The following is a 27,081-nucleotide window of genomic DNA, read 5'->3' as shown; positions in this document are numbered from 1 at the left end:
GACACGGGGCGGCCGGGCACGGGGAGGAGAAGGGACAGGCGGGAAAGGGGACTCCGTGAGCAGCACGTCCGAGACAACTTGGCCTAGCGTGTCCTCCAATCGCCAGCCTCGGGGCCGCCGAGGCCGCAGTCCTCCCGGCGCCCAGAGCGGCCGGAAGTGCGCTCGGCAGGGAAGGGGCGGGGCAAGGACTCACTTCCGGCCGGGGCGGGCGCGCCGGCCACCGCAGGCTCCGAAGGAAAGGAGGCGGCGGGCAGGGGTGGGGACGCTGGACGCGGTAAGCGCTCACGCGTCGTCCCTGCGGACCCCGCCCCGGGGGCGCCGCCGCATGACCTCGACGCCGGCCTGGGGGGGCGCGGGTTGTCGTCCCAGAGCGCAGAGGAGGCCTCCGCCGGAGGTGGGCGCCCCGGCCCCTGGCGATGGCCGTGTCCGCTTGCGGGTCGCCTCGCCTCCTCACGCGCCTGGAGCCAGAGGGACGGGGACCGTCGTGCCCAGTTCGCAGACGGTAAACTGAGGCTCGGAGAAGGCGCTGGTCCCAGGGCCGCGGCCAGCGAGTGTGAGCACCTGCCCTCAGCCCCGGAGGTCGGGCCCTTTGCCACTGGGCACCGGGCACCGGCTCCGCCTGGGAAGAGAGGGGCGGAGGCGGGTTCGCGGGTTCGCCCGGCCCGGTGGCCGCGGCGTCTGCGCCCCGCGTGCCCGCCGCCTCCGCTCAGACAGCCGGGGCGGGCTGAGCTCGCCCTCTCCCGGAGAAGCCGGCGGAGCGCCCTGGAACCCTCCGGTGTGACTTAGCGGCCGAGGGCCCGCAGCCGTCCTGGCTGCAGCCTTGCCCAGCGGCCGCTCAGGCTGCCGCGAGCCTTCCCGTCCACGAGAGGCCCCGGAAGGTCGGGCTCCGTGGGCTCGTCCCTTCCACGTCCCCTTCTCCGCCCCCACGCAAGGAATGCTGCTTCATCGCGGCGTGGAAGAAAAACCCTCACATGCACCAGCCCTTCTTGCAAACCAAGTTAAGGAAAAGTATCTTTGACCCCAAAAGCGGCTGGGCAAGGACAGAGGTCGCCTCTGAGGCTCTGCAGGGTCTGAGGGAGAGGGTTTCTTTTCAGGATCCCTCGTTAAGATTTAGTCCGGAACGTACCTGCTCCAGGAGACAGGTTCCCCCTCCCCCAGGGCCAGCGGCCCCCAGTTGTGGGGCAGGAGGTCCTTCTGGGAGAACCAGCCTGCTTTTCTGGGGGCGAGGCTGTGGGCTGGGTGGACGTTCCAGGCCATTTTGGGGACAGAGCTTTTCGGTGCGGCTGTTACAGGTGTGCTCGTGCGGATCGCATGGAACGACCTCCCGGGTCCCATACGGCACCTCCGGGTTCTCCTTCTTCCCGCCCAGCTCCCCGGTGGCTGCCGGGCAGCTGCTGTTGCCCCGCCCCCGTGCGTTCCTTTCACCCCTCATCCTGCCCTGGTTCTCGTTTCCCCAGGTCCCAGGAAAGCACACCTTCGTCAGGCCTTGGGGAAGATGGCAGCCCTGGGGTGTTGTCAGCAGCCCCCTCGTGTCCTGTCCCCTGTCAGTCTCAAGTCACCGGGGACACCTGGAGCCCACCACCTGGAGGCCCAGCTCCGCTCCCACAGCCCGCAACAAGGTACTGACCCCCCCCCCCCCACTTCCTGAAGAGCCCAGGGGGTGGGACCGAGGCAGCTGTGTGCTGGGGCTGGTCCACCCTCAGGTTCCGGTTGGGACTCAGGCAGCACTGGCTGAGGCCAGGGGCTGAGCTTCGTGAGCAAAGGTCCCTCAGGGACAGTCTCCTGGGACTGTGTTTCCTTTGGGAGGGGCATCTGGGCAAAACCAAATGCAGCCTCAGTGCCTAGGTCCTCTGTGATGTCAGCAAGTCCTCGCATCGCGGCGCCTCCCCAGACTTTGCAAGTGGCATCCTGGCTCTGGGCAGGCTGGTTTGGGTGGGGGCCCCAGGGACCTTACTCCACCCCACAGGCAGGGCCTAGGGCTGTCGAGGTGTGGAAGTGGGGGCAGGGGATGTCCAAGCCCCAGGCACATGGTGCCCCTGGGCCCTGCCTGTGCTCAGACGTCAGGGATCCCCAGGGTGGTGCCCGTGTCCCCGTCCGCGGGAGGCCTGACCTCACCCCTTCACCTCCAAGGACACAGATAAACTAAGATTCGTGGGGAGGCAGCAGTGTCAAATGCCAGGCCCTGGGCAGGTCATCTTGAAGCCCAGGGGGCGCCCCCTAGGTGGACACTAACAGATCAGAGAGGTCAGGGTGCTGTGAGGGCACACACAGCTAAGGAACATGGGTCACTGCCAGACCCACCCAGGCCCCGAACGGAAGCTCCAGGTGGCATCGTGCTGTGCCTGCCCCAGGCACCCTCCGGCCGCCTGCCCACCCCTGTGCTGGGCCAGGCTGGGGGTGTGGGGCGGGGGCGCCGGGTGCTGCACAGGCCTTTGCCGGGCCAGCTGCCCTCCCTGGATGGTGGTTTCAGCGCCAGGCCCCCTGCAGCCATGTCCCCTGCCACATGCAGTCAGGACCTCGAGGCCCTCGCTTTACCTCCAGTTTCTCGTGTCACCTTCAAAACATCCTGGCAAGGTAGGACCTCCTGTCCCCGTGTTTTTGATGGGGACATGGAAGCCTGCAGGGTTCAGACCACATCAGTCTGACTCACCGTGCCCTTGGCCCCCGACTGGATGCAGCGAGCCACGGCTCCTCTTGAGAGTCGGGCCAGCAGGACGTAGGACTGGGGAGCGGCCGTCCTGCAGGAGGAGAAGGCTGGTGCCCGTGCAGAGTAGGGCCGCCCCGACCTGGGCTGCGCCAGCAGAGACCAGCCATGGATGGCTCAGCCCACGAGGCCCTGAGCCTTGGCCGAGTGTCTGCAGACCTGGCCCAGTGGGAGGCGGTGTGCCATGCCAGGAACGGAGGTGGGGGGCCGCACCCTCAAGGAAAGCAACCCAGGCTGACCCTAAGGAGAGAGTGTGGGCAGAGACGAGGCTCTGGAGGGGGTGCTGTGTGTTGGGGGTCGTGACCTAGGAGCAGGTGGCATCGTGCAGGTTGCGGTGAGAGCCCTGGATCTGAGGGGAGGGAGAGATGAGCCCCAGACCCCAGGCTCCCTCGGCCACAGTCCTGAGGTGGGATTCCAGCCCCCATGGGAAGAAGAGCTGTCGGACCAGGGCATGGGAGACACGGAGGGGGTCCAGGCCGGCAGGGATGCCTGCCAGCTGGGTGAGGGAGCAGAGGCCGCCCCACGCCGGGCTCTGTGCAGCCTCCTCGCCCCAGGTACCACCATTGCCGGAACTCTGGGCCCCTCTGGTCCCTGGCTCAGAGCTCACCTCTGCCTCCCAGGCCCCTGGCCCATTCAGTCCCACTCCTCACTGACACTTGTGGGTGCCGCCCAGACCCCCACAGCCACCTGCCTGTCCAACTGGGGGTCCCTGACTCAGCACCCCTGCCCCCCGGGCCAGCAGCTGGGGAGTCCCTGGGCCCCTCTGCTCCTGCTGTGCAGTGCCCTTGGCCTCCACTTGTCCCCCACATCAAACTCTGGTTCCCAACCCCTCCCCACAGCCTTGCTGAGGCAGCGCTGGTCCAGGCCCCCAGTCCCTTGCTCACCCCCAACCCAACCCCCCTGCCCAGGAGAAGCCCCAGGGATGTCTGCTGGCACAGTTCCCCACCCCACCCGGAGGCCCCACAGGGGTCTGAGATACGGCAGTTGCCGCCTGACCTTGGCCAGTGCCGGGAAGAGCTGTGGAGGGTGCCTGGCGTCCTCGCACCTGTGGGGTCTGGACGGCACCCTCCGGAGCAGGGGCTCTGGCTTCCGAGTCTGGCTCCTGGCAGGTCCGTGCTCAGCCCAGTCCCCAGCACTGCGGCACCCCTGCCAGTTGGTCCCCTAGAATGGCAGAGCAGCCCGGTGGGTGGATGGGTGCTAGCTACCTCTCCCAATTGTCTTTTCAGATTCCGAGGTGGAGCCGGAGCAGGCTCTGCCGTCTCCCCATCTGCAGGATGCTGGACACGAGGTGGACCGGAACGGAGGGGTGCTGAGGACCCTTCTGAGGGGTCTGCCCTGTAGACCCACGTGTGCAGGCAGCCGCGGGCAGGAGGCCGGCTCTGAGCAGCGCACAGGCCAGCCGCCGGGGGCCGGGTGCTGCCTGCCCAAGAGCGGTGCCTGGCGCATGACGCTCAGGCCGCTGGGGGCCGCGGGGGCCGCGGGCGGCCGGGAGCTGGGGGACGGTTTCGGCCGGGGCTCAGGCCTAGGGGTTCTGCAGGGCGGCCCACGCAGCGCAAAGCCACACCAGTGCGAGGCCTGCGGCAAGAGCTTCAAGTACAACTCGCTCCTGCTGAAGCACCAGCGCATCCACACCGGCGAGAAGCCCTACGCCTGTCACGAGTGCGACAAGCGTTTCCGCGGCTGGTCGGGCTTCATCCAGCACCACCGCATCCACACGGGCGAGAAGCCCTATGAGTGCGGTGAGTGCGGCCGCGCCTTCAGCCACAGCTCGCACTTCACGCAGCACCTGCGCGTGCACAACGGAGAGAAGCCCTACGCGTGCGGCGAGTGCGGCCAGGCCTTCAGCCAGAGCTCCAACCTGCTGCGGCACCGGCGGCTGCACACGGGCGAGCGGCCCTACACCTGCAGCCAGTGCGGCAAGGCCTTCGTCTGGAGCTCAGTCCTCATCGAGCACCAGCGCATCCACACGGGCGAGAAGCCCTACGAGTGCGCTGAGTGTGGCAAGGCCTTCCGCGGCCGCTCGCACTTCTTCCGGCACCTGCGGACGCACACGGGCGAGAAGCCCTTTGCCTGCGGCGCCTGCGGCAAGGCCTTCGGTCAGAGCTCCCAGCTCATCCAGCACCAGCGGGTGCACTACCGGGAGTAGCGGCCACAGGCAGCGCTCCAGCCTCCCCACCCTTCCCAGCTGGCATCGCACACCCAGTGTCCCCAATAAATTCTTTTTAACTGATGGTAACCAGAACCACTGCCACCTGGGTGAGGCCAAGGGCTGCTGCTTGTCCCTAAGGGCCTGTTTCTTGGAGGAGTGGCATGGGGCCGTAAGAGGGCTCCCTCTGGTGTCCTAGGGCATCAGAGCTCCCCAACTGAGACCCGGAGGCGTAATGAGTACTTGGAGCCATACCCAGGGCATGGCCAGGCACCTCAGGGTGGGGTTAGCAGATGCAGAGACCCGAGGGGGCTGGCTAAGGCCCCCACTCGTCCTGGGCGTGGCAGTGCAGTCCCCTGGCAAATCAGGGAGTGTGCACGGAGCTTGTCCATGCAGCAAGCCCCAGGCCCAGTCTGTAGGCGGCCTGCAGGTCTGCCTCGCCCACCTCCTAGCGATCAGACTCCGGGCCCTGGGGAGAGCTCAGCCGGGCGAGGGTGGCCGAGTGTCAAATAGCCTGTGCCGCCCCGTGTGCTGCCTGCTCCCTCCGTGACAGGGCAGCACCGCCCCACATCAGGAGTTCCCAGCCCCTCCCAAGGCTACAGCCAGGGGATTCACCCCAAAGTGAGGCAGACAGGGGATTCAGCAGGACAGAATTTTCACGGGGTTGGGGTCTAGAAAGGGGACATGATCTTTGGGGACTTGGTCCGTATTTTCCTAGAGTAACTTCTGAAGCCTCGTGTGCAGATGGTGCTGCTTGAGAGCTCACAGAGGTCTCAGCCCAGCCTGTGAGCGTACAGGCCGCAGAAGCCCCGTGGGGACTTGAGTGTGAGACCCTGAAAGGGCCGTTCACCTGGCCCACAGGCGGGGCCCAGTGCAGCACGGTTGGGGGAGGGGCTGAGGACTCGCTGCCAGAAGCCCAAGGGAGGGAGGTCTTCCCTGCAGGGCCTTCTGACAGTGGGTCCATTCCACCGAAGTCGCCACAGTCCCACCTCTCCTTGTTCCAGCTCGAACCCTTCTCGGAACACCCGTGCGTCCTCTGCCTAGGTGTTTGGGGGTCTCCTGCTGATCTCAGCCAACCCCGTGAAGCACTGGCCCCTTGCCTTGCATTTTCTAGGACCTTGTCTCATGGGGTGTGAGCACCCACTAAGGGACCACCCAATACCACTGGGGCGCCTCCCAGGCCCTGCCCGGGGCAGTTATTCAGTGGGCCTGCGGTGGGGCCAGGGTGTTGAAGCTCTTCCCCAATCTCCAAGGACGTTGGCAGTGCACCTGGCTTGGGAACTTCTGGTCTCCTCCAGCCCCTCAGAGCAGGCGCTCTGGCACAGGCGGACACCACCTAGACAGGCAGCTGGAGCCGAAGGACAGCTCTGGCTTGGGCCTGGATCTGCCCCTTCACCCCCTGTTGTTCCCAGCTCTGCCCTCTGGGTGGAGATGGCCTGGCTAAGCTCGCTCGACATAGGGCCACCAGGGTTGGAAGGCAGGGTTGTGCCCAGGCCCTCTCTCCTGCCCCTCCGGTTGTTTTCCAAGCAATCAGTTCCTCCAACTGATCGCCGTGGACGGTCAGGCTCTCTCCCCATCCAGGCTGGCATTCGCTGTCCCTTGGGCCATTCCAACCACCCGGACCCCGCCTCCCGCGTCCCCGCCACTGTAGGCCAGCGAGGACTTCTGGAGCCGTAAGTTGGACACCCGCCGCTGCTTCCTATGGCCTTAGCGCCCTACACGCCTTGCAGGCCCCTCGATCCTCCTCTGGAGGCTCTGCCTCTCGTACACCCTCTCGGAGGCGCGCGCCCCGTCCAGCACCTCGGACAGCTCCAGGCTCTAGGCCCGCCCTGAGTTCTCCCAGCCGCCCCTCAAGCCAGCCCCAGGGCCTGGTCTCCAGTGGCTCCTCCAAGCAGCACCAGGCGCCCTGCGCACCTCAGCTCCAAGCGCCCCCAGCGTGCAGGCCCCTGCACCCTATTGACATGGGGGGGATCAGCTTAAAAATAACCCACAACCTTCGGACCAACTAAGTGGGGGGGGGGGATCAGGACTCCCCCAGCGCGGTTTGAACCCGGATCTGGAGTGCCCCCCCCCCACCCCCCGCCATCCCAATTGGCTGTCACAGTCGTGGACAAGCCATCCACTTGCTAAGTCAACTGTCAGCACAGTCGGTCCCCCAGGCGACCGCTATTGTAGCTTTGCGGTCCCGCCGCTTTTGACCCACAGATCCCGGCCTGGGCTCCGCTCTGCGTCCGCCGGAGCTCAGCGGGTTTCCCAGATTCCGCAAACCGCCCGCGCTCTCGCAGCGCGCCACTTCTCTGCTGCTCTGTGGTGCCCCCTGCCTGCTCGGGGGACTCACAGCTTCCGGCTCTTCCCGCTGAGAATTTCTCGGCCCCTCCTCTGACCGAGGGGGTCAGCTCCGCCCCCTTCTTCTGGAGAGCTGTCTAGAAGTCTCCTGCTCGCCTACCGGCCTCACCCACCCGCGGCCGCCCTCTCTTGCCCTCTGTTGCTGTAATTCAGCTCCTCATCGTCGCTTCTGACACGGCTCTCGTTCCTGATAATGCCTTTCTTTTCATAGGAATACACGCTGCAAACATTGCTTTTTTTTTTTTTCAAAAACATGTTAAGAAAGAATGACAAGTGTACAATGAAATCCTAGTAAATTCTAACTTGTACTTGAAAGGCGACCTTAAAATTCTAAGTAGTTTCTTACTGTGAATGTTCGCTTTGCCCCCATTTTGACTTCCCGAGGCTGTGCCGCTCGGCCCCTAGGCCCACCCGGAGCCAGCCAGGTCCTTTCTTAGCTGCTTGGCCGCAGTCCCTCTGTCCCTCCCACCCTCCCACCGCAGGCCCCCACCCCCACCCGCACGAGCACCAGAGCCCGCCTGCTCCACCCTGTTCCTGAGCTCAGTGGTTCTGCAGCGAGGAGACGCGACCGGTGGCCATTCCTGTAACAGGAAGAGTTGTGTCCGTGCCGGGGACACGATCCAGAGCACCAGTTCCCGGGTTTGGTTTTGTTTTGTTTTTTTGAAAGTTGACTTTAAGTGTGATACTTAAAAAAAAAAAAAAAAAGATTTTATTTTATTTTTAGAGAGTGGGAAAGGGAGGGAGAGAGGGAGAGAAACATCAATGTGTGGTTGCCTCTCAAGCGCCCCCTACTGGGGACCTGGGGACCTGGCCCGCAACCCAGACATGTGCCCTGACTGGGAATTGAACCCATGACCTTTTGGTTCACAGGCCAGACCTCAATCCACTGAACCACACCAGCCAGGATGTGCCCCAAACTTTTTGTGATGGGCCAGACAGTACAAGAGCTGTGTTTGTGGACCTACACTGACAACCCTTTAAGTGCAGAGCCCAGGAGCTGGCCCCACCTGGCCGAGCCCTGGGCTGGGCTGGGCTGGGCCTGGCCAGGGCCACTGGCCACCGGAGCACCTAGAATGGGCTGGAGCCTGAAACGCAGGCGGGTTGGGGGCTGCCGAGCTCCCGGGAGCCAGCACGGGTTGAGCTCAGAAGGGGACCGTCCTGGGTTATGTGGTGGGAGGAGAGCCAGGCCAGGCCCTTGCGTGGAGGGCGTAGTCAGGAGAGGGCAGCAGGACTCTCCAGCGGGTGGTGGTCATGAAGGCTCCGAGTGCATGGCCACACCGGCCTGTTGAGTGCCTTGTGGGCCAAGCAGCCCTCAGACCTGAGGTATCCCACTGGGATGTGGTGGCGGGGGGCATTTCTACTTTTTAGATTTAAAAAAATGTATGTGTTTTGCATAATTTGTTGCAAATAAGTAAGACAGCAGGTGGAGGGTGCAGACACAGTGTTGACTGGAGCAGTGAGTAGTGAGGCGGGGCTGGGCGGGCCGCCAGCCAGGGTGGGAGCTGCAGGGTTGGAGGGCAGGTGCAGGGTTCCGAAAAGCTGCGGGGCTGCCCCTCCTTCTGCACCGAGCAAAGGCGGCCTCCAGCAGGGTGCGCTGTCCCGCCCACAGCCACCCTTTGCGCCTCAAGCTGCAGGCGGTCTGAGGTCTGCATTCAGTTCTCCACTTCCGCGGCCTGAGGCTATTTCCGGGCCAAAAGAAGTAACTGCTCTGGCACTGGGTCAGGACTCAGACCGCCTGGTCCCTTCCCTGCTGGCTCTGCTGTTGACCACCAGCAAAGGGCCAGCCCACTGCAGTCTGGCTCCCTCACCTCGTCCCTGGGTGGTGGCAGAACTGCACACTCCGGGCCTTGAGCTGCTGGTGCCTGAGATGCTCTAGGCAGCAACAGGAGCCCGCAGCCCCAGCACTGACTGTCAGTGAACACGGAGCTCCGCGGGCTCGAGTTTTCTGCCCTCGCAGCGCAGCCTGTTGGAGGGCGGGCTGTCACTTTCCTGAACAGAGCACCAGCTCCTCCCTCTTCCTCATCTGCACAGCAGCACCTGTCTCTGGGGTACTGAGGTCAGGCCAGGGGATTCACACGTGTGCGGGCCGAGGGCTGGGCCGCATGGAAGTGCAGCCACGTGGCTCCCTCCCCACCCTCATTTTCTCCTGCTCCTCTCCACGGAGCGGCTTCCTGAGTCTGCGGCCTCCTTCTCCCTGGCACTGCCCTTTCTCCACTGGCACCGGCTTCGTCATTCGCTCACTCCGCAGTCAGCTGGGTCACCAAACCTAGACCCACTTCCCTGACCTTATCCTTGCACTTGGCCTGGATGCGGTGGAGCCCAGATGGGAGATGGTAGACCTGCACCAGGCAGGTGCGTGGGAGTGGAGCCTGGGAGAATCAGGGATTCCGAAATGTCTGTGGGAGCGGGAAAGCAGGCAGCGCTGCTCTGAAGACGGTTAGGACAACAGCCTGGGAGGGGCCTGGAACTGGAGCTAGGGAACCCGCCTTTAAGAATCTCAAAATGAAGCCAGCCCTGGGGGGCCACCCGCCCACCACCCAGTGGCTTCCCAGGGCCGAGGAACACAGCTGAGCGCACTCATCAGGTGGTCTAGGTTGTTACCGCCAAGTGCCCATGCCAAGGCCTCCAGGGCAGCTAAGCCCACAAGTCTCCGTTAGCTTATAGCACAGGGGCAATCACAAGGCCCACAGGCAGAATCTGTCTCAGCACCTTGTTTCTACCCGGCGGCAGCGCCAAGATCCTTGCCCTTAGTTAAGGAGTAGTTACATTTATACAGTCCTAAAATTACATTTGGCCCTTTGAAGGCAATCATGAGGCTGACAGCCCTGGCTTAGAACATCCCTGGAAGCAGCGTAAAAAGTTGCTGCAACTGTTAGGGTCTGCGGACCTCTAGGGCAGCTGAGAGCACGGTCCTCTGGCAGCCTAGAGCGTCCAGGAAGTGCCTGCATCGCGGCCTCCAGGGCAGCTGAGAGCACAGTCCTCCAGATGCCTAGAGCGTCTAGGAAGTGCCTGCGTTGCGGCCTCCAGGGCAGCTAAGAGCAGAGGCCTAGAGCGTCCAGGAATTGCCTGCATCGCAGCCTCCAGGGCAGCTGAGAGCACAGTCCTCCAGATGCCTAGAGTGTCCAGGAAGTGACTGCGTCGCGGCCTCCAGAGCAGTTGAACTCACACTTCTCCTACAGCCTAGAGTTGCCGGAAGTGCCTGCGCCGGGAGTGAAGGGCCATCGGCGCTTGGGGCTGCTGGCGGTGACTGCAGGTATGTGGTGGCGGGCTAGGTGTGGGGCGGCTGACGTTGGGGCCGTGGCGAGCGCGACCGTGAGGCCGGGGATGAGGGTCGCGCGTCTGTCCTGGATTTTCGCTGTGGAAGAGCCGCGGGCCCGCTGAGGAGAGTGGAAGCGGGGAGCTGGCCCTGCGGCTGCGGTCCTGCAGCAGCTTCCCCAGACCAGCGTGACGGCCGCCAGGGGTCGCTGCGTTCCCAGTTGCTGGCGTGGGTTAACCCGCCCGGTTCTTTACAAGAAATGACCTAATTCACATGGTTTCGCCTACAAAGTTCTCGATTTCGGAGTCAGGAGGTCCTGGAGGGGTGAGTCAGTGCGACCCCACGGCATTTGTAAGTTGTCCCGTGACCGCCAGGCGCGCAGCGGTGGACCGGGTGAATGTGCTACTTTCAAAGTAAAACATGGAGTTTTAAATTGCATTTTTTAATTGCTAATAAGGTGGGACAAATGTGGAGCTTAGATCTGAAGATATGTTGGCCGCTTGGTTTTTTTTTGGTGGGTTGCACGTTCATGACTTTTACCAACTTTTCTTACCCGTGTGAGCTTGTGTTTTAGTGATTAGGCTGTTGCAGTTGTCCCATCCCCCCCTCACTCCCCTCCGCCCTGCACACCCCTCCCTCCCATTTCCCCCCCTATAGTTCATGTCCATGGGTCACACATACAAGTTCTTTGGCTTCTACATTTCCTGTACTATTCCTACCCTCCCCCGTCTATTTTCCACCCACCATTTATGCTACTTATTCTCTGTCCCTTCCCCCCTCTCTCCCCCTCCTACTCCCCTGTTGACAACATTCCATGTGTTTTCCATTTCTGTGGTTCTGTTCCTGTTCTAGTTGTTTGCTTAGTTTGCTTTTGTTTTGGTTTTAGGTGTGGTTGTTAATAACTATGAGTTTGCTGTCCTTTTTACTGTTCATATTTTTTATCTTCTTTTTCTCAGATAAATCCCTTTAACATTTCATACAATAAGGGCTTGGTGATGATGAACTCCTTTAACCTGACCTTATCTGGGAAGCACTTGATCTGCCCTTCCATTCTAAATGAGAGCTTTGCTGGATAGAGTCATCTTGGATGGAGGTCCGTGCCTTTCATGACGTTTGGAAATGTCCCAGAGGGTCCTTGTACTCAGGGGTTTTTTTGTTTGTTTCCTCCTTGCTGTTCTGGTTGAATGCTGATCTCTTCCTTATGTTCCAAATTGTTGACTGGGGTCCCGGCTCCCTCCCCCGCTGATGTTTCCCGGCAGCTGTTTATCGTGCTCCGTGCGACCCTCCTGTCTTCCTTCATGCTGTCACGGGCTCCATGAGCGTCCTGACGACCAGTGTCGTGAACTCTGCACCTGCCAGGTTGCTCACCTCCACTCCATCTAGTTCTTTTTCTGGGGTTTTGCTCTGTGTGCTTTGGGCTGTGTTGCTTGTCTCCTCGTTGTGGCAGCCTCCCTGTGTTTGCTTCTGGGCACTAGGTGGGGCCGCCTGGGCCCCCTGAGCCCCCTGAGCCCCATGGCTGTGGAAAAGGCGCCTGGAAAGCGTTTAGGGCGGAGCCCTAGGTAATGGCCAGGGTGGGGCAACCCGCTTCACCTCTTTCTTCTGAGCCCCGTGTGGGGGGAGGGCTCGGAGAGGGGACAGTGCCGCTGCCTGGCTTCTGGAGACCTGCCCAGCCTTTGTCCCACTTCCAGTCGCTTCTATGCAACCAGCGCCCTTCCCGCTGCTGCCCTGGTGCGGAACCCCAGAGGGGATGGGTTTGCATACGCTCTGAGTCTGTGCAAGCCCTTTAAGCAGAGTCTTCTGAAAATCCGGCAGTTTCTCCGGCCACCCCAACCCCCACTGGTTTCTACAGCCAGAAGTCCTGGGGACTTAACCCTCCCCGCTGTAGAGCCCTAGGCTGTGCGGTCTGGCCTGGGGCTGGGACCCCTCGTTCCCAAGGTGTCCCTCCCGGTTTTTATCCACCCCACGTGACACTGGGGCCACCCATCCTGCCACCTCCCCGCCCATCTCCACGTCTCTGCCCCTTACCCGTCCGGATGGACGTGGCTTCTTCATACCTTGGTTGTCAGACTTCCATACGGCTCCACTTTCTGACAGGTTTGGGTGTCACTTGTTTTGAGATCTAGTTGTGATTTTTTCCGTGGTTGTTCGAGTGAGGAGGCGAAGCGTGTTTATCAACACCTCCACCTTGATGGAAGTCTTCCCCTAGATTTATTTTTGGCTTTTTTAATATTTTTATTTATTTTTAGAGAAGGGAAGGGAGGGAGCAAGGGGGAGAGAAGTATCAATGGTGGTTGCCTCTCGTGTGCCACCTACTGGGGACCTGGCCTGAAACCCAGGCATGTGCTCTGACTGGGAATCGAACCGGTGACCCTTTGGTTCACAGGCCGGTGCTCAGTCCACTGAGCCGCACCAGCCAGGGCCAGTTTTTTATGTTTAACACTAAACCTTCTTGTGTGGTGAAATCCATCAGATTTTCGCGTCGCACTTACCAAATCATTCCTCAATCCAAAGCTACACCTCTTTCATGATTTCTTTTGCATTAAAAATTTCGTAGTTACCAAAAGATCTAAAAACTTGTGGCTATTTCTCTGGACCCTTGAGGGCTGGTTGAAGGTGCTGGGCCAGGCCCTCACGGGACAAGGGGTACGGGCGGGTGGGGAGCCACCACACTGTCCCCAGGCACGCACGTGACAGATGGGTGCACGGGTGAGGTGGCTTCTCCAGGAGCCGGGGGCTCTGGCCTCCCCCACTCCTCCTGTCACTTTCTTCCCTTTCTTTCTTTTGCCCAAACAGGCGTCCCCGCTCCTGCTGCGTCTGCAGGACGCCACGAGAGGGCCGCCCTGATGGACACACGTGCAGGTGAGGGCACGCAGCCGGAGGGGTCACGGGTCAGGAGTGGGGGCTCCTTGTGTCCCGGCCCCCCGCCACACCCTGCGCCCCTTTTTCAGGCCCCCCAGCTGGAGGCTTCTGAGAACAAGACTTGCCCTGGGCTGTTTCCCAGCCCGGAGCCACTGACAAGGGAGGCCTCAGGGTGCAGGCCACGCCAGGGCCGTCCGAGCCGAGGGCTCAGGTTGGGTTTTCTGTGGCTGCTGTCACTGCACCGTTACGTGACCAGTGCTGAGGGCACTGCCCCCTCCCTCACAGAGACGCACCCTCCCCAAGGTGTGTTCACGGTCGTATTCGATCGCTGACCCTGTCACTCCACGGTACAGCCCCCTTTTCAGAGGCCGGCACTGCCCGCGGCTCACGTCCTGGCCGGCCCGCAGGTGTGCTCGTCCTGAGGGGCTGCAGCAGGTGAAGTGCCTGCTGTGGGTGGAAAGGTTTTCTCTGGACCTAGTTTCTGTGCTCACCCTGGCGGCTCCGCCCTTGTCCTGAGCCACCTGTCACAGGAGATCCTGACAACGCTACAGGGACTGCCCAGCCTCCCCGTGTCCCCACGTTGGGATGCCGCATCCCAGACGCTCTCATCTGCGTGGGCGCCTGCTCTGTGCTGAGAGCCAAGAGGACCTCGTTAACCTGCTGCCTCACCGTGGCAGCCCCCCTGGCCTCCCCGGCTGTGCCCACTCTGCTGCTGGTATCTGGGTCAGAGCCGTCCCTGCACGAACCCTCCGGGGTTGGCGGGTGGGGGCTTGTCAGAGAGTGTCGGCTCCCCGAGCCCCGGGTCAGAGTGGTAAGTGGGGCCCAGGACGTGTGCTATCAGCTTTGGTGTGTCCTGCCCTGGCCCCAGGCCGAGTGGTGGGATAGGCACGGCAGAGCCAGGGCCTGTCCCCTCCACTGCTGGGGCTGGGCTGGCGGAGGCAGAGGCTCAGGCCTTCCCTGGAGCCACTGACGTGCTGTCCTCCAGCCCCTTGTCCATCCTTGTCCCCACAGAGGTTAGAAAGGACAGCCGAGCAGGGACCCCGTACAGGCACCTGGTGCACATTGACCTGACCTCATGCCGTCTTCCCAACGAGGCCGTAGGTTACCAGTGCCACCTGAGTTCACATAGGGCTGCCCTCGGCTCGGAGTTCCTTGTGTCTGAAGCCACACCTGGCCTCTTCTCCAGCTCTCCTCACACAGGTGTCACGGGGCCGCCAGGCCACTGCGCACGGGGCTCAGAGTACGGCGTCGATGCGGCAGCCGGGGGCTGTAGAAGAGGGGGACCGCCATGAAAAGCAGGGGCCTCCCCAGGCTCTGGCTTTTCTGGACCTTTGTGGGAACGAGGAAGCCAGGGAGAGGCCCCGAGAGGCCCCACGGGGACCGGTCGCTTGTGAGGAAACGGGAGGGCGGAGCAGCCATGAGGGCGCGTCAGGCGTCTCGCTGAGTGCCGGCCCTGCGGCAGGCGGCAGTGGCCCCCCGGAAGGACGGCCTTACCCCTGCGACACCTGCGCCGGGAGCCTCCAGTGCCCCTCGGACGCCGTCAGGCACCGCAGCGCCCCCTCCAGGGAGAAGCCCTACACGTGCGGCGCCTGCGGCAAGGCCTTCGTCCGCAGCTCGCTCGTCGTCCGGCACCAGCGGACCCACAGTGGGGAGAGGCCCTACCTCTGCAAGGAGTGCGGCAAGGCCTTCAGCCAGAGCTCCAACCTCATCAGGCACCAGCGCGTGCACACTGGGGAGAAGCCCTACAGGTGTCCCGAGTGCAGCAAGACCTTCAGCCAGAGGTCCGACGCCATCAAGCACCGGAGAATCCACACCGGAGAGAGGCTGTTTGAGTGTCGGGAGTGTGGGAAGACCTTCGTCCACGGTTCGAACGTGGTTCGCCACCAGAGGGTCCACCACGGGGAGAGTCCCTACGAGTGTAAAGAGTGCGGCAAGGCCTTCAGCCAGAGCTCCAACCTCATCCAGCACCAGCGCGTGCACACCGGTGAGAAGCCCTTCGCCTGCCGGGAGTGCGGGCGTGCCTTCAGCCGCAGCTCCTTCCTCAGTGAGCACCGGCGCATCCACACTGGCGAGAAGCCCTACGAGTGCGGCGAGTGTGGGCGCGCCTTCCGGGCCCTGTCGGGCTTCTTCCGGCACCAGAGGGTCCACACAGGCGAGAAGCCGTTCCGCTGCGCTGAGTGTGGCCACGCATTCCGCCTGAGCTTCCACCTCATCCAGCATCAGCGGGTCCACAGCAGAGAGTGAAGCTGGGACGTGGGAACGCGGGGCTGGGAAACCTGCACGCAGGTGGGGGGTGCAGCCCCACTGAGCTGGTGCCCACACCGAGCTCTGCAGGCCGCACTCTTTGCACGGCCGGCCGGGAGGCTGTCTCAGAGGTGTGCGTTGCTGCCTTGGGTGAGTCTGCAGCCTCCTCGCCCTGGAGCAGCCAGAGGGGAAGTGGAGTCTCCGGAAGGCGACTTTCCGAGTGCATGTCGCAGACACTCCCGGGGAGGTAACCCCTGTCCGCTGAGGTCAGCTCGTGTCACTTCCACAGCTCACGCTGCTCCTTCCTGGGGCGTGCTCTGCGTGTGCAGCTCCTAAGTGTTTGGTTTTGAGAGCTGAGGAACATAATCCATTTCAGCCTTTGTAACCATGTGCTGTTGGGGTAGACTTCTGTCACCTGAGGATGTCCTCGTGGCCCTCCCAGGTCAGCCCCCTTCCTCGGAGGTGAGCAGTGAGCCCGCCTGTCACCGCGGCTCTGATTGTCCTGGGCCTTGTGTTAACAGGACGTGACTGGCACTCGGGTCTGTGCCTTTGAGACACACCCACGTGGCAGCAGGGCCGCTGCAGTTCCACGCCCGTCTTTCTGTCGGTGCTGCTGTGCCGTGTCTGTGTTCTCCATTAGGGCGCGAGGTCCTCGTGCCCGGGACGACTCAGGCACAGGCGTGGCACGGAACGCGCCCCGCACAGGGGTCGGGATGTGAAGTGAGCGGGGGCAGAGGAGCCCTCGCTGCCGCAGCGCAAGGAAGGGCGGGTAAGGTCTTCGTACTTGCAGCGAACGTGTCCCGAGCACTTCCCTGTCCGGCTCCGTGCTGCTGTCCCGAGGAGACAGACGCACCAGAGTCTGCACACAAGGGCTTCACGGGTGTGAGCGCGAAGGACAAAGCAATTTCCGTGACGCGGGCAGCGAGGAGCACAGGGGAGGGAGTGGCCTGGGGAGCTCCCGGGCGGGCTTCCCGAGCGGGCTCTCCAGCGACTGCGTCGGCAGGCGGGCGCGGCATGTGCGAAGCACAGTGCACTGGGGCTGTGCGTGTAGGAAACACGCCTACTCCCGGGACTTCGCAGTTTGTGGTTACGGTAACAGCAGCCCGTGACCGGACTTCACATCACAGGACCATGGTGACGGGCACACGCATCTGCACACGGGGAAGAGGTGTGTGTCGGGGACGATGTCCAGGTGCACGTCATAAAACTTGGCCGTGGTGACGGCAGTGAGTCTTGTCACTCACGGGCCTGAGCCTGACCGGACAGCTCCGGGCAGTCATGTGGCCGGCGCCCCCCTGTGGCCTTGGTCTGCTCCAGCTGAACTGCCCACCGTGCGCTGCTGGGTCCCGTACCCGCTGGGACTCCCCAAATAGCACGGTTCTGGGGCTCGTGCAGGCACCTAGTTAACGTGTGTGCTGAGGCTGTGGGACTGTGCGGCAGGTAGGGGTGGGCGTGGGTGCAGAGCTCCCCTCAGGGACCTGCCCGGTCCCTGTGCCACCTCCCAAGTGCCAGGAGAAGCCAAAGCAACGGCTCTGTGGAGGAAAGGCCCCTGAGACACACACACTTAGACCCTTGTCCTGTCCCTGCTCACAGGTCGCTGCCAGGCACTGAAACTGCCGGGGGCGGCCGGGGCGGTTACGTCTGGAGTGTGTGAGGAAGACAGCCATGGTGACAGCGTGGCAGCGGCCACCAGGCACAGACAGGCAGGGGCTTCAGAGGGGGCCGTCTAAAATTGGAAAACACAGTTCTGGAGAAGGCATTAGTGTTGTAGAAGAACCCACCACAGAAACCCAGAGTCCCAGAGAGGTCAGGAAATGGGAAACACATTTCCAATCCAGCAGAAAGAAAAATGCGGTAGTTCAAAATGAACAGCCCTGGCTGGTGTGGCTCAGTGGATTGAGCATGGGCTGCAAACCAAGGAGTCACTGGTTCGATTCCCAGTCAGGGCACACACCTGGGCTGCGGGCCAGGTCCCAGTTGGAGGTGTGACAGGCGACGATGGACGTTCCCTGTCCTCCCTCACGTCCCCTCTCTAAAACTCAGTCACAGTTGAGACACTAGAACTGGTGGGAGGGATCTAACCCGGACACACGCAGGTCCCCGCGTGGAGGAAAGGCGCCTGCGGACGTGAGAGGCCAGGGCACTGTGCCAGCGTTGGGGAGGCCTGGCCCAGGGGACAGCGGGGCCAGGGCCCTCCCTGGAGCACATGCACCACCCCAGAGAGCAGACCGGCAGCCGCTCCCCAGTCGCGAGCCTCAGCGACACACGTAGCCTGTCGTCACCTTCACTCCTGTGTGGACGGAAAGCTGGCGTCAGCAGGCATTTGAGGACCATTTCTAATGTGCAGGCGAGAGATCAAACCACAGCGAAAGTTGCTTTTTACCAACTCAAAGGAGACAGACAGTGCAGGACAGGGTCGCCATGGCCCTGGAACAAGCCAGGGGGCGCAGTCTTGAAGTTGCCTGTTTTCTCCCGGTGCCCATTCTGAGGACAGTGGCCAAACTCCCGCTGAAGCTTTTCTGCCGCCTCCTTCAGCCTCTGGACGACAAGAACGTCGCACAGACATCAGTGGTGGCGAGAGGAGAGGCCTCAGTGCCCGAAGGCTAAGATGGGGCCTGGCCCCACCGGCACACCCATGGCTGCTTCGAACCCTTGCCCACTGTGGGGATGGGTGTGAGGCCCCTTGATCCCGGCCGAGTTCCCGGGGACGCTTGTCTTGCAGAATCCCACATGCCGGGCTTTGTGAGACAACGGGGTGCGCCTCTCAGTCTATGCATGAGGCCTGGTCCCCACAGCGACTCCCACCCAGAGGCCCCAGGAGCGTGGAGCACACAGGGCGCGGACAGGCCCCTCGCGCCCACGGCAGGCTAACCTGTCTCCCTGCCTTGGGCAGAGCTTTTCGGGCTGCGGCTCTGTCCACGAAGTGTGGGTCTCCGTGAAGTCGCACTTGTCCAGGTGTGTGACCACTTTCCTCTCTTCTGCTGTCATTTCTTGCATGGGAACCACAGACACACATGTTCGTGGCATCTGACCAGTAATGTGTATGATGGGGACCCTTCCCCGGGCTTGGACCCCGACCCACAGGGACGGACTCTGGGCAGAGAGCACCGAGGACCCCGGCCCCGACCAGCAGCTGTCCTGCCCAAAGTGGCGTTTCAGCAGGCGGCCCAGGCAGTGCGCTGAGGTGCCTCCTGGTGGCTTTCTGAGCTGGGCCACGTGCCTCCAAGGAAGAGCCCACCTGGGCTGAAATGGGGACTGACTCGGGGACAGGACTGAGGACAGGGTCCCTTGCTCACAAGGGGCAAAACGCCGCTGCACCGCTGGCAGTGTAACAGACCAGCCTGCCGTGAGGAAGGAAGCGTGACCGCAGAGCCAGCACTGCCGAACGACGTCAGCCCCGTCAAAGCCAAAGTCCTCGAGGCGGGGAGCACAGAGACGGAGCCACATGCGGGCCATCGGCACCAACTCATGCGTCAGACCCGAACGGACCCAGTGTGAAAGCTGAGGCCACAGGCCTGCAGCACAAGAACCCAGAAGAACCTCTGCGGCCTCAGGTCGGGCCAGGTTTTCATTGGCAGGACACCAAAAGCAGAATTCAGTAAAAACACGGCACGCTGGACTTCGTCGGTGTGGGAGGGGTCGGCCTTCGACAGTCAGGGTTAGGGGTGAGCGCGCAGCCCCAGGCTGGCAGTGTTTGGAAGCCACGTTCCAGCAAAGGACTCAGATGACACACAGCGTGTGGGGCGTAAAAGGAAAACCCGTCAACCCAACCACCGGCAAGTTCCATCCCCCTGTTCGCCAGAGGACCCCACTGAGCGCGCGAAAGCACAAACTCGGGGTGACGGCATCACATCTGACAGAGGACCTGCACCCACCACACATTTTGAAAACTCCTCAAAGTCACTAGGAAATGTGGCAGCAACTCAGTTTTTTAAATGGACAAAAATTAAAAGCAAACATAAAACAGAAGAACACAGACACTCCATATCTTCACTCTTAGGGAAACGCGAGTTCAAGCCCCAGTGAGGTCGCCTCATGCTCTTGGCCCGCCCAAGCGTGGGAACACAGGGCCTAGTGCACCCCCGCATAACCACCACCCAGCCACCGCACCCCAGGCCCCTGCGAAGGGGTGAGTGCTCGCAGCAGCCCAGCCCTGGAGAGACCGCCCAGGGAGGTGGGCGCCTGGTGCTGCACCAACAGGAAACTCCACGGCAGTGACTCACATTAGTGCAGGCACAAGTTTCTCAAATGAGAAAAGAAAATAAACTACTTGTCTTCAAAGAGGTTCCCCCCGAAAGTTCCCGCTTCCTGGCCTCCTGTCCCCCCTCACTGAGTGCCACGCGCCTGTCCGAGCGATGTCCTGAGTGAGGTCCCGGCTTGCTTGGCTCCACCCCACTGCCTGCGTCTCCAACTCTGGGCCAGAGGGACATTCTAGGGCACGAGGTGTCCTGACCAAAACATGGCCACCGTGCACTTGGAAAGGCCACAGGAGAGCAGCCCACAGCACCGTCCCCAGGATGGCGGGTCCAGGGCCGCCGCCCGGCCGCCCACAGTGCACACCTTCCGCCAGTCGCTGAAGTTATTTTGGAAAACTTGTATGTTCGTGATCCAACATTTTCCTGTAAAACATGGCAACCTCAGCCGCTAAGCTCAAGTTCACGGGCTTTCCTGTGGACAGCAGAGGACGCCTGAGGTGGGGAGCCTGCACCTCGTCCTCGTTACGCAGCACACCAGGAGCCGGGCGTCCTGGTCTTGTTCGAGTTCAGGGGCGCATTCTCAATTTAAAAAGATGAACGCACCTGCATCCAGGCTGACGCTGTGGACACCCAGAGCGCAGCTGGGAGCTCTGGCAGGTGGCCACGGCCATTTCACTCACGTCTTTCCTGCTTTAACATTTTATTTTGCTACTGCGCCGACAGGGAAACTTAGGGTCAGCAGTGTGTGCAATCTCAAAACACATTTTGCACGTAATTACTGAAGCAAGATAAAAATAAAAGTTAAGGCTTCAAAGCAGAACCCCGAGTAAGTGTAGGCACCACAGCCTTCGATCCCCCCCCACTCCCCACCCTGCCCCCACGTGCTGCTGCCAGGCCAGCAGGTGCCAGGTGGAGGTGTCGACGGGGAGGACATTGTGTTCCCAGGGAAGGTCATTCAACTTTGTGTTTAAAATTTCATAACCAAGTGTTGGAAAAACCAATGGTAATTAGATCAGTTAAGTCGATGGCGTTATTGTGCTAATTAATTAGAAAAGAGGCATTCGTGAAAAAACAGTGACATCCTGCCCAGCCAGCTTCACAGGAGGACAGAGGACACCCAGCAAACGGCCGAGGGCCAAGGGCCCAGCTCCCGTGCAGGGCCCGCTGCCAGCCAACGCCCCTCGTCTCCGTGGTTGGGTACTTGGCCCCCCTCCCCCGCCCCCCATGCTCTCCACCTCCTGCCTGCCACGGGTGCGAAGGGCTGGCTGGGGCACAGCAGACTGACACGCGAGGCCCCTGCCTGCAGCGCTGCTGTCCCGAACAGCTGCCCGCACCGCTCTGCCACACAGCCAGTCACAGAGTTGACAGGTGGCTCAGAGCAGCAGATGCTGGGCCGAAGATCACGGCAACAGTGCGGTAAACAAGGAAATGTGTGGTGGTGTGCGTCCCAGCCAAACGCCTGCTGGGCACAAGGTGAACGCGACCCCACTGGGGCCCCGGGAGGTCACAGGGTGCTCTTGGGAGGTGAGCAGGTGAGGGCTGCCAGGGAGGGGGCCGTGCTGTGCAGGAGGTGGGCTGCTGGGGCCTGGTCTGGCCCGGGAAGGGAGAGGCCTGCTGTGGCAGAACACAGGCTGGAGTGAGTGAACTAGCCGCACGAGAACTACGGAGGAGTTCCTGACTGGGAGAGGACCGGGGTGGCTGAGGGTCTGGGGACGAGGGACCCCCAACTCCAGAGCCCTTGGGGAGGGGGTGAGGGCAGGACAGTGGAATTCCCGCATCAGCCCTCAGATGCCACAGTCACTGGCTGTTTCTCATTAAGACGCAAAACCTGGGCGCACAAGCAGCACCTGCAAACAGCACACAAGCACGGCCCCCACCAGAGGGCTGGCCGTGGCCCGCACGCACCAGCAGTGACTGAGGGGACGCCAGGCTGCAGGCACTACAGGGCAAAGCCTGGCCTGCCTCTGCCTCCCAATGGCCCAGGAGCCCCTGCCAGGCCCGTAAGCAGAGGTGCAGTGCAGCCCCCAGATGCTGCCCCACCAGCAGCCTGAGACCCCCCCCGGGGCACACTGAGCAGCAGAGGCCAGCGTGGTTCTGTCATCATTGGGGGGTGGAGGTGAGCCTTGGGGTGGGACTGTCCTCTGCCCACCAGGCCACAGTGCTCACCGTCATGGTAGAAACGCATGCCTTCAGGAGGGGGCGAAGCATGGCCCCTGTGCTCCAGCTGCCACCACTTCCCTGCGTCTGGACCCCTCTCCACTTCCCACCTGCAGGACAAGGCCCGAGCTTCCTCCTCCTCCTCCAAGCAGGCCAGCCGAGCACGGAGGTAGGCACTGAGGCCTCCACCTTGCGGGTGAGCGAGGTGAGGAGCAGGCAGGCGATTGCCTGCTGGGGGAGCTGGCTGGGACTGACCTGCCTGACAGGCCGCACTCCTAGTCAAGGAACCGCGCCTGCCCCTGCACACGCTCACGCCCCACCGGGGAGGCGCCATCGTGGGACAGGTGCACAAGTCTGGCTGCATGGGAAAGGGGTGAGCAGGCTCCTCCAGGGCGTCCCCAGCTGGGCCCTCACAGACTCCCCAGAATCATCTGGAACATCTAGAGGGCCCCACAGAATTCATCCAGGAGTTAGAGCTGTCTGCACTGTGAAGGTTTTTTGCTAAACAAAGGCCTGCCTTCCCCGAGCTGGGCCAGGGGGAGTGGGGCGGAGAGGAGGCCCAGAGCACCAGCCTGAGGGACTCTAAAGAGAAGCCTGCTGCTGGCTGTGGGAACAACTTGTATGGCCCAGCACTGGACATACGTCATCCTCAAGGCCGCCACTGAGGTCCCCCTCCCCGTTCTGTCCCCAGATCTCCCCAAGGCAGTGTTCCTACAGCTGTTTCTGGAGACAGATGGACAAGGCCCAGGTGGTGCCACAGCAGGGCCTGACTCCGTCCCTCAGACCCACAGATCTACCAGCCACAGGCCCTGGAGAGGCACATAGCCAACGAGCCTTTCCCAAGGACCACAGTGAGGAGGCAAGACCGCAGCTCCAGGAGGCAGGCAGGACACGGGGCAAGTTGGGAGCACTGTGGACAGACGAGCCTCAGCGTAGAGCACAGAGGCCCTCAGAGGGGGTGGATGCCTGGTTCGCGCCCGCAATGCTCCAGGAAACCGCAGAGGAACCGAGATCCCCAGTAGGGAGAAAGGACCAGTCTCAGGCGGCCCATGTGAAGGCTAAACCCAACACTACAGAGCTTAGGTCCCACACCCCTACATAAATACCAACACTTAACAAAATCAAACAGAGAAGCTGCACATAGGGCTCCCCTGGGGGCAAGGGCCTGTCCATCTGGGGCAGAAGTTGCCCGTTAGGGAGCCACACCGTGCAGTGCTGCCCCCGCACCAGGGCATGTTTAAGAACCCAGGGATGGCAGCCTGTGTGGTCCCCCACAGTGCGGCAGCGCAGCTCAGGTGGCTGGGAGCGGCGGGGTGCCTGTGCCGCCCAACACCCTGGCCCAGCACCCTTCGAGCCCCACCTGGCCATGCGGATCCTCTGCGAGGGCAGGGGTTTGCAGGTGGCTTCCACGCACCTCCAGCCGGAAGCCCTACAGAGCCGGAGCAGCAGCAGGCCCACCGCTTGGCCGGCCCTGGAAGCCCCGCCCTTGGGCCTGCCCACAGTGGGTGTGGCCTTGGGCACCCCTCCTCCAGGGGGCGGGGCCGAACAGTCCCACTGTTTGCTCTCGCCCGGTCCCTTCTGCATCTGCGCACATGGGTCTAGCCCTGGCCTCCACTCTGGCCCGGAGCTTTCGGGATGCTCGCTCATACTGGGAAGCAGGACCTGCACGCTGTAGGCGTGGCGTGTCACGCTGGATGCCCACAGGCTGGGGGCGCCTGGTCGGAACCCACAAACACACGCGCACCCTGCTGGATGCTCAGATCTCAGCGGGCGCCCCCGAGCAGGCGTGGAGCTGCGCAGGGACATAGGTCAGGCGCTAGCGTGGGCAGACAGAGGCCACAGACACACCTTCCACCCAGCCCAGGCAGCCTCCCAGGGGAGATGCTTTTGACAACTGTCCCAAGGAGTCCTGTAACAGTCCCAGCCAACCAGCCTTGCGCCCAGAGAGGGCCCTGGGAGCTGACACTTCCTCCCATCCGGGGTTTGGCCCCCGCTGGCCCCTGGCAGCGTGGCTGAGCTGCAGGCGCTGGTGAGGACAGGCCTGGGCAGAGCCAGCAGTGGGCTGCATGGCACCACTTGTTGACCTTGGGCAGGCGGCTGCCACCCCCGCATCTCAGCTTCCGGCTGTAAGACAGGGCTGACGGCACTGTGGGAAGGAGACAAGTGCGCAGGGCAGGCGCAAGCACACGTGCTTAAAGAGACTGCCTGCTCTCACCACCGCCCTGGCTCTCCAGTTCGCACCCACATCCAGGGGCTGGAGGCCTGGCAGAGCGGCGTGGCTGTGGGGGCTGGATCTCAGCACCCCAGGCAGCCAGGTGGTGGTTGCTGCCATTCTAGAAGGAGCCACACACCTGCTGGCTGGACGCCAGCTAGGACAACAGCCGCTGACACTCCTTATGGCTCTTTGTGCCAGGTGTGCTCGAAGGTTTGCGTACTTCCTGTCCTAGAACCCTTATAAAATCGGGAAGTAAGTTCTAGCACAGGCCCACCATTCCTCAGCATGGGGCGGGACCAAAGCCATAGGATCTTTAAGCAGGTGCAGAAGCAGCACCTGACAACATCCAACATGACAAAAACAAAGAGCCGGGCTCCACGGCTCCCGGGCCAGGGCAGCCCAGCCCGCTCAGAGGCGCAGAGGCGCAGGGGCACACAGGCAGGGAAGTGACGCGAAGGCGTCTGGATGGGAAAGGAACTAACTGCCTCTGCTTGCAGATGGCGCGCTCACGTGTGCAGAGAACCTGAGACATTCTATGAAAAAATGATGAGCACTAACAAAGGAGCTCGAAGACACTGCAGGCACCAGGTCAACACTCAGAAACCGCACCCAAACCGGTTTTCTTTACACCTGCAGTGAACGGAGAACGTTAAGAAATGACCCCATTTACAGTAATGTCAAAAAGAAAACACCTAAAAAGGAATGCAGCCAAGGAGGTGGCACCTGGGCACTGAAAGCCACAGAAGGCTGTTTGCTGACCTATGAACACAGGAGTGTGCCCCTGCTCGGGACCTGGGGGACTGTGTCCCGCTGAGGGGCGGTTCTCCCCGAGGTGCCGTGCACATACAGCCCAATCCCCACCAAAATCCCAGCTGGTGCCCCTGCCGAAATGATTTCTCGACAGCCCGATCCCAACATTTACATGGAAATACAAGATATCCAGAAGAGCCAAACAAACATCTTGGGCGGAAAAGAGAAGAAAAAGTAGGAGGGTTCATGCATTCCGATTTCAAACTGCTCTCTAACGCTTTGCCGTCGGACTGCGCCGCCCGGTCTTGGGACGGTGCACAGCTCGTGGGCGGACGGAAGAGACCCCAGGGGAAACCCTCACCTCCTGAGCGGCGGGTGTCCTCACGGTGGCCAAGTTCACCCAATGAGGACGGTGGTCTTTTCAGCATGGTGCTGGACTAGCCACGTGCAAACAATGAGCTCAGATCCATTCACAAAAGGTATCTCAAAGCGATCAGAGGCCTAGCTTCTATAGTTTTATACGTAGGGGGAAAAAGCACGTGTAAAATCTTTGTGACCCTGGATTCGTGATTTTAAAAACATGACATTAAAGGTATAAGCAACAAAAGCTAAAATGGCTAAATTGGACTAATCAAAATTAAAAACTTTTGGGCTTCAAAGGACACCATCAGTCAGGAAAATGAGCAGACAATCCACAAAACCATTAAGAACAAAGTGTTTGCAAACCACGGATCTGATGAGACTCTTATGTCTCAATGAAAAAAGACAAAAACCCAAAAAGCAGCAAAGGATCTGCGAGGCCATGTCTCCACAGAAAACACACCAACGGCCAAAGAGCACAGAAAGGGTCACAACCCACTGCAAGGTGCAGCCCAGCTGCATGGAATTGCTCCACCCCCGCTCCGCGCGACCCTGCCCAGGTGTCCTTGCCCTCGACAGCGAGGTCTCACAGCAGGTGCCACGGGCCCCACCTCACACACACACGCATGCGTGTGAAATGGGCTCAGAAAGTGTAAGTCATTTCCCCAAAACCAACCCGCTGCGGAGCACGGAGCTGATACAAACACAGACCTTTCTGACCCCAAGGCGGGCGGCCCACTGGGGCCTCCTTGCACCCTGCACGGGTGTGAGGTCACACACCAGCAGAAACGTGGTGGCCACATGTGGACCTCAACTGTCTAGGAGCCAAAAGAAACAGTCACTTCATTTTATAGTTAAATTCAACCAGTGTGTCCAATATACTGTAATTTCAATGTGTGATGACGATTAATATAAAAACTGACGAGTCAGCGTGTCTGTTTGACACTAAGTGTTTGACATCAGTGAGCACTTTCCACCCACACGTGGTCCCAGCTGGGACTGGCCACGTCAGGTGCTCACAGCCACGTGTGGCTGGTGGTGCAGTATGAGACATGTGCCGCTTGCTCAGTGACAGCGGACAAGTGACCTAACTTCTCTGTGCCTTGGTTCCCGACCTGAGCAATGGAGCTGACAGTCACGGACGGGCCCCAAGCCCTGCACGCAGAGCGTCACCGGACACTGGCTCTCGCCAGTACCGTGATACCTACATGTGAAAGGCTGCCCCCCATTCTGGAGTTCTCCACGCCTCCCAACAAACCTGCAGCGGGCAGGAGACACCGAGTGTGCAGTTCTCCACCTACCCATGCGCCTGCCTGAGCTGCCCAGAGGACCCCGGGGGTGGGGGCACCTACCTCCTCCACCTGCCGCCAGTTAGGTCCTTCTCCAGCTCCATCCCCTTCACTGCGCTGTCCCCTTCCTCCTCTCCCCCTCCAGACAGCCCCACACCAGCCCAGTACCACCATCTCCTACACTGTCACCTGCACTCCACTTCTGCCCCGCTTCCAGGCACACCGATCCTCCTCTCTCTGCACTTTTTTCTCCCGCGGCATCTTCCTCCTGGGTGGGCCTGCAGCGTCCCCCATCTGTCCCTGGCTCTCAGGCTCTGCCTCTCCTAGTCTCTGCACCTTGGCCTCCCGAGCCCCATCCGCCCCTGCGGGCCAGGCTTTCTTCCCTGGTCTTTCCTGGAAACCAGTCTCCGATATCGACTTGTTATTCTGTGTCTTTTCTCCTTCCTTGGTGCCACCACTGAACTTTTCATTTTCTTCTGCCTTCGATTTCGCCTCCCTGCCACCCCCCTGCCCCGCCTATCTCCCCTCGTCCTCATCCCGGATCTGTTTCCTCCCAACA

The 27,081-nt window shown here is 61.6% G+C and overlaps 1 protein-coding gene across 1 annotated transcript; it reads left to right on the top strand.

Annotated features, from left to right (window-relative positions):
• The first annotated feature begins 136 nt into the window (after positions 1 to 136).
• On the top strand, positions 137 to 19,430 carry LOC112315396 (zinc finger protein 345). Its single transcript, XM_053929540.2, has 4 exons — positions 137 to 502; positions 1,458 to 1,619; positions 3,931 to 4,846; positions 14,877 to 19,430. Exons 2-4 carry the CDS (start codon positions 1,496 to 1,498, stop codon positions 15,553 to 15,555), a joined length of 1,719 nt encoding a protein of 572 aa, XP_053785515.1. The 5' UTR covers positions 137 to 502; positions 1,458 to 1,495; the 3' UTR covers positions 15,556 to 19,430.
• The last annotated feature ends 7,651 nt before the right edge of the window (positions 19,431 to 27,081 follow it).

This window comes from Desmodus rotundus, chromosome 8 (genome assembly GCF_022682495.2).
Source record: "Desmodus rotundus isolate HL8 chromosome 8, HLdesRot8A.1, whole genome shotgun sequence".
In the NCBI taxonomy this organism is placed as follows: Eukaryota; Metazoa; Chordata; class Mammalia; order Chiroptera; family Phyllostomidae; genus Desmodus; species Desmodus rotundus.
Note: the sequence above shows the minus strand (reverse complement) of the source record. Positions and strands in the feature narration are given on the sequence as shown.

Excerpts from the sequence above, each read along its gene's own strand:
- LOC112315396 (XM_053929540.2), top strand. The coding sequence starts at position 1,496 with ATGGCAGCCCTGGGGTGTTGTCAGCAGCCCCCTCGTGTCCTGTCCCCT. Across the intron at positions 1,620-3,930 it reads CTCCCACAGCCCGCAACAAG|ATTCCGAGGTGGAGCCGGAG; the intron begins GTACTGACCCCC and ends TTGTCTTTTCAG. Across the intron at positions 4,847-14,876 it reads CAGCGGGTGCACTACCGGGA|GGAGAAGCCCTACACGTGCG; the intron begins GTAGCGGCCACA and ends CGCCCCCTCCAG.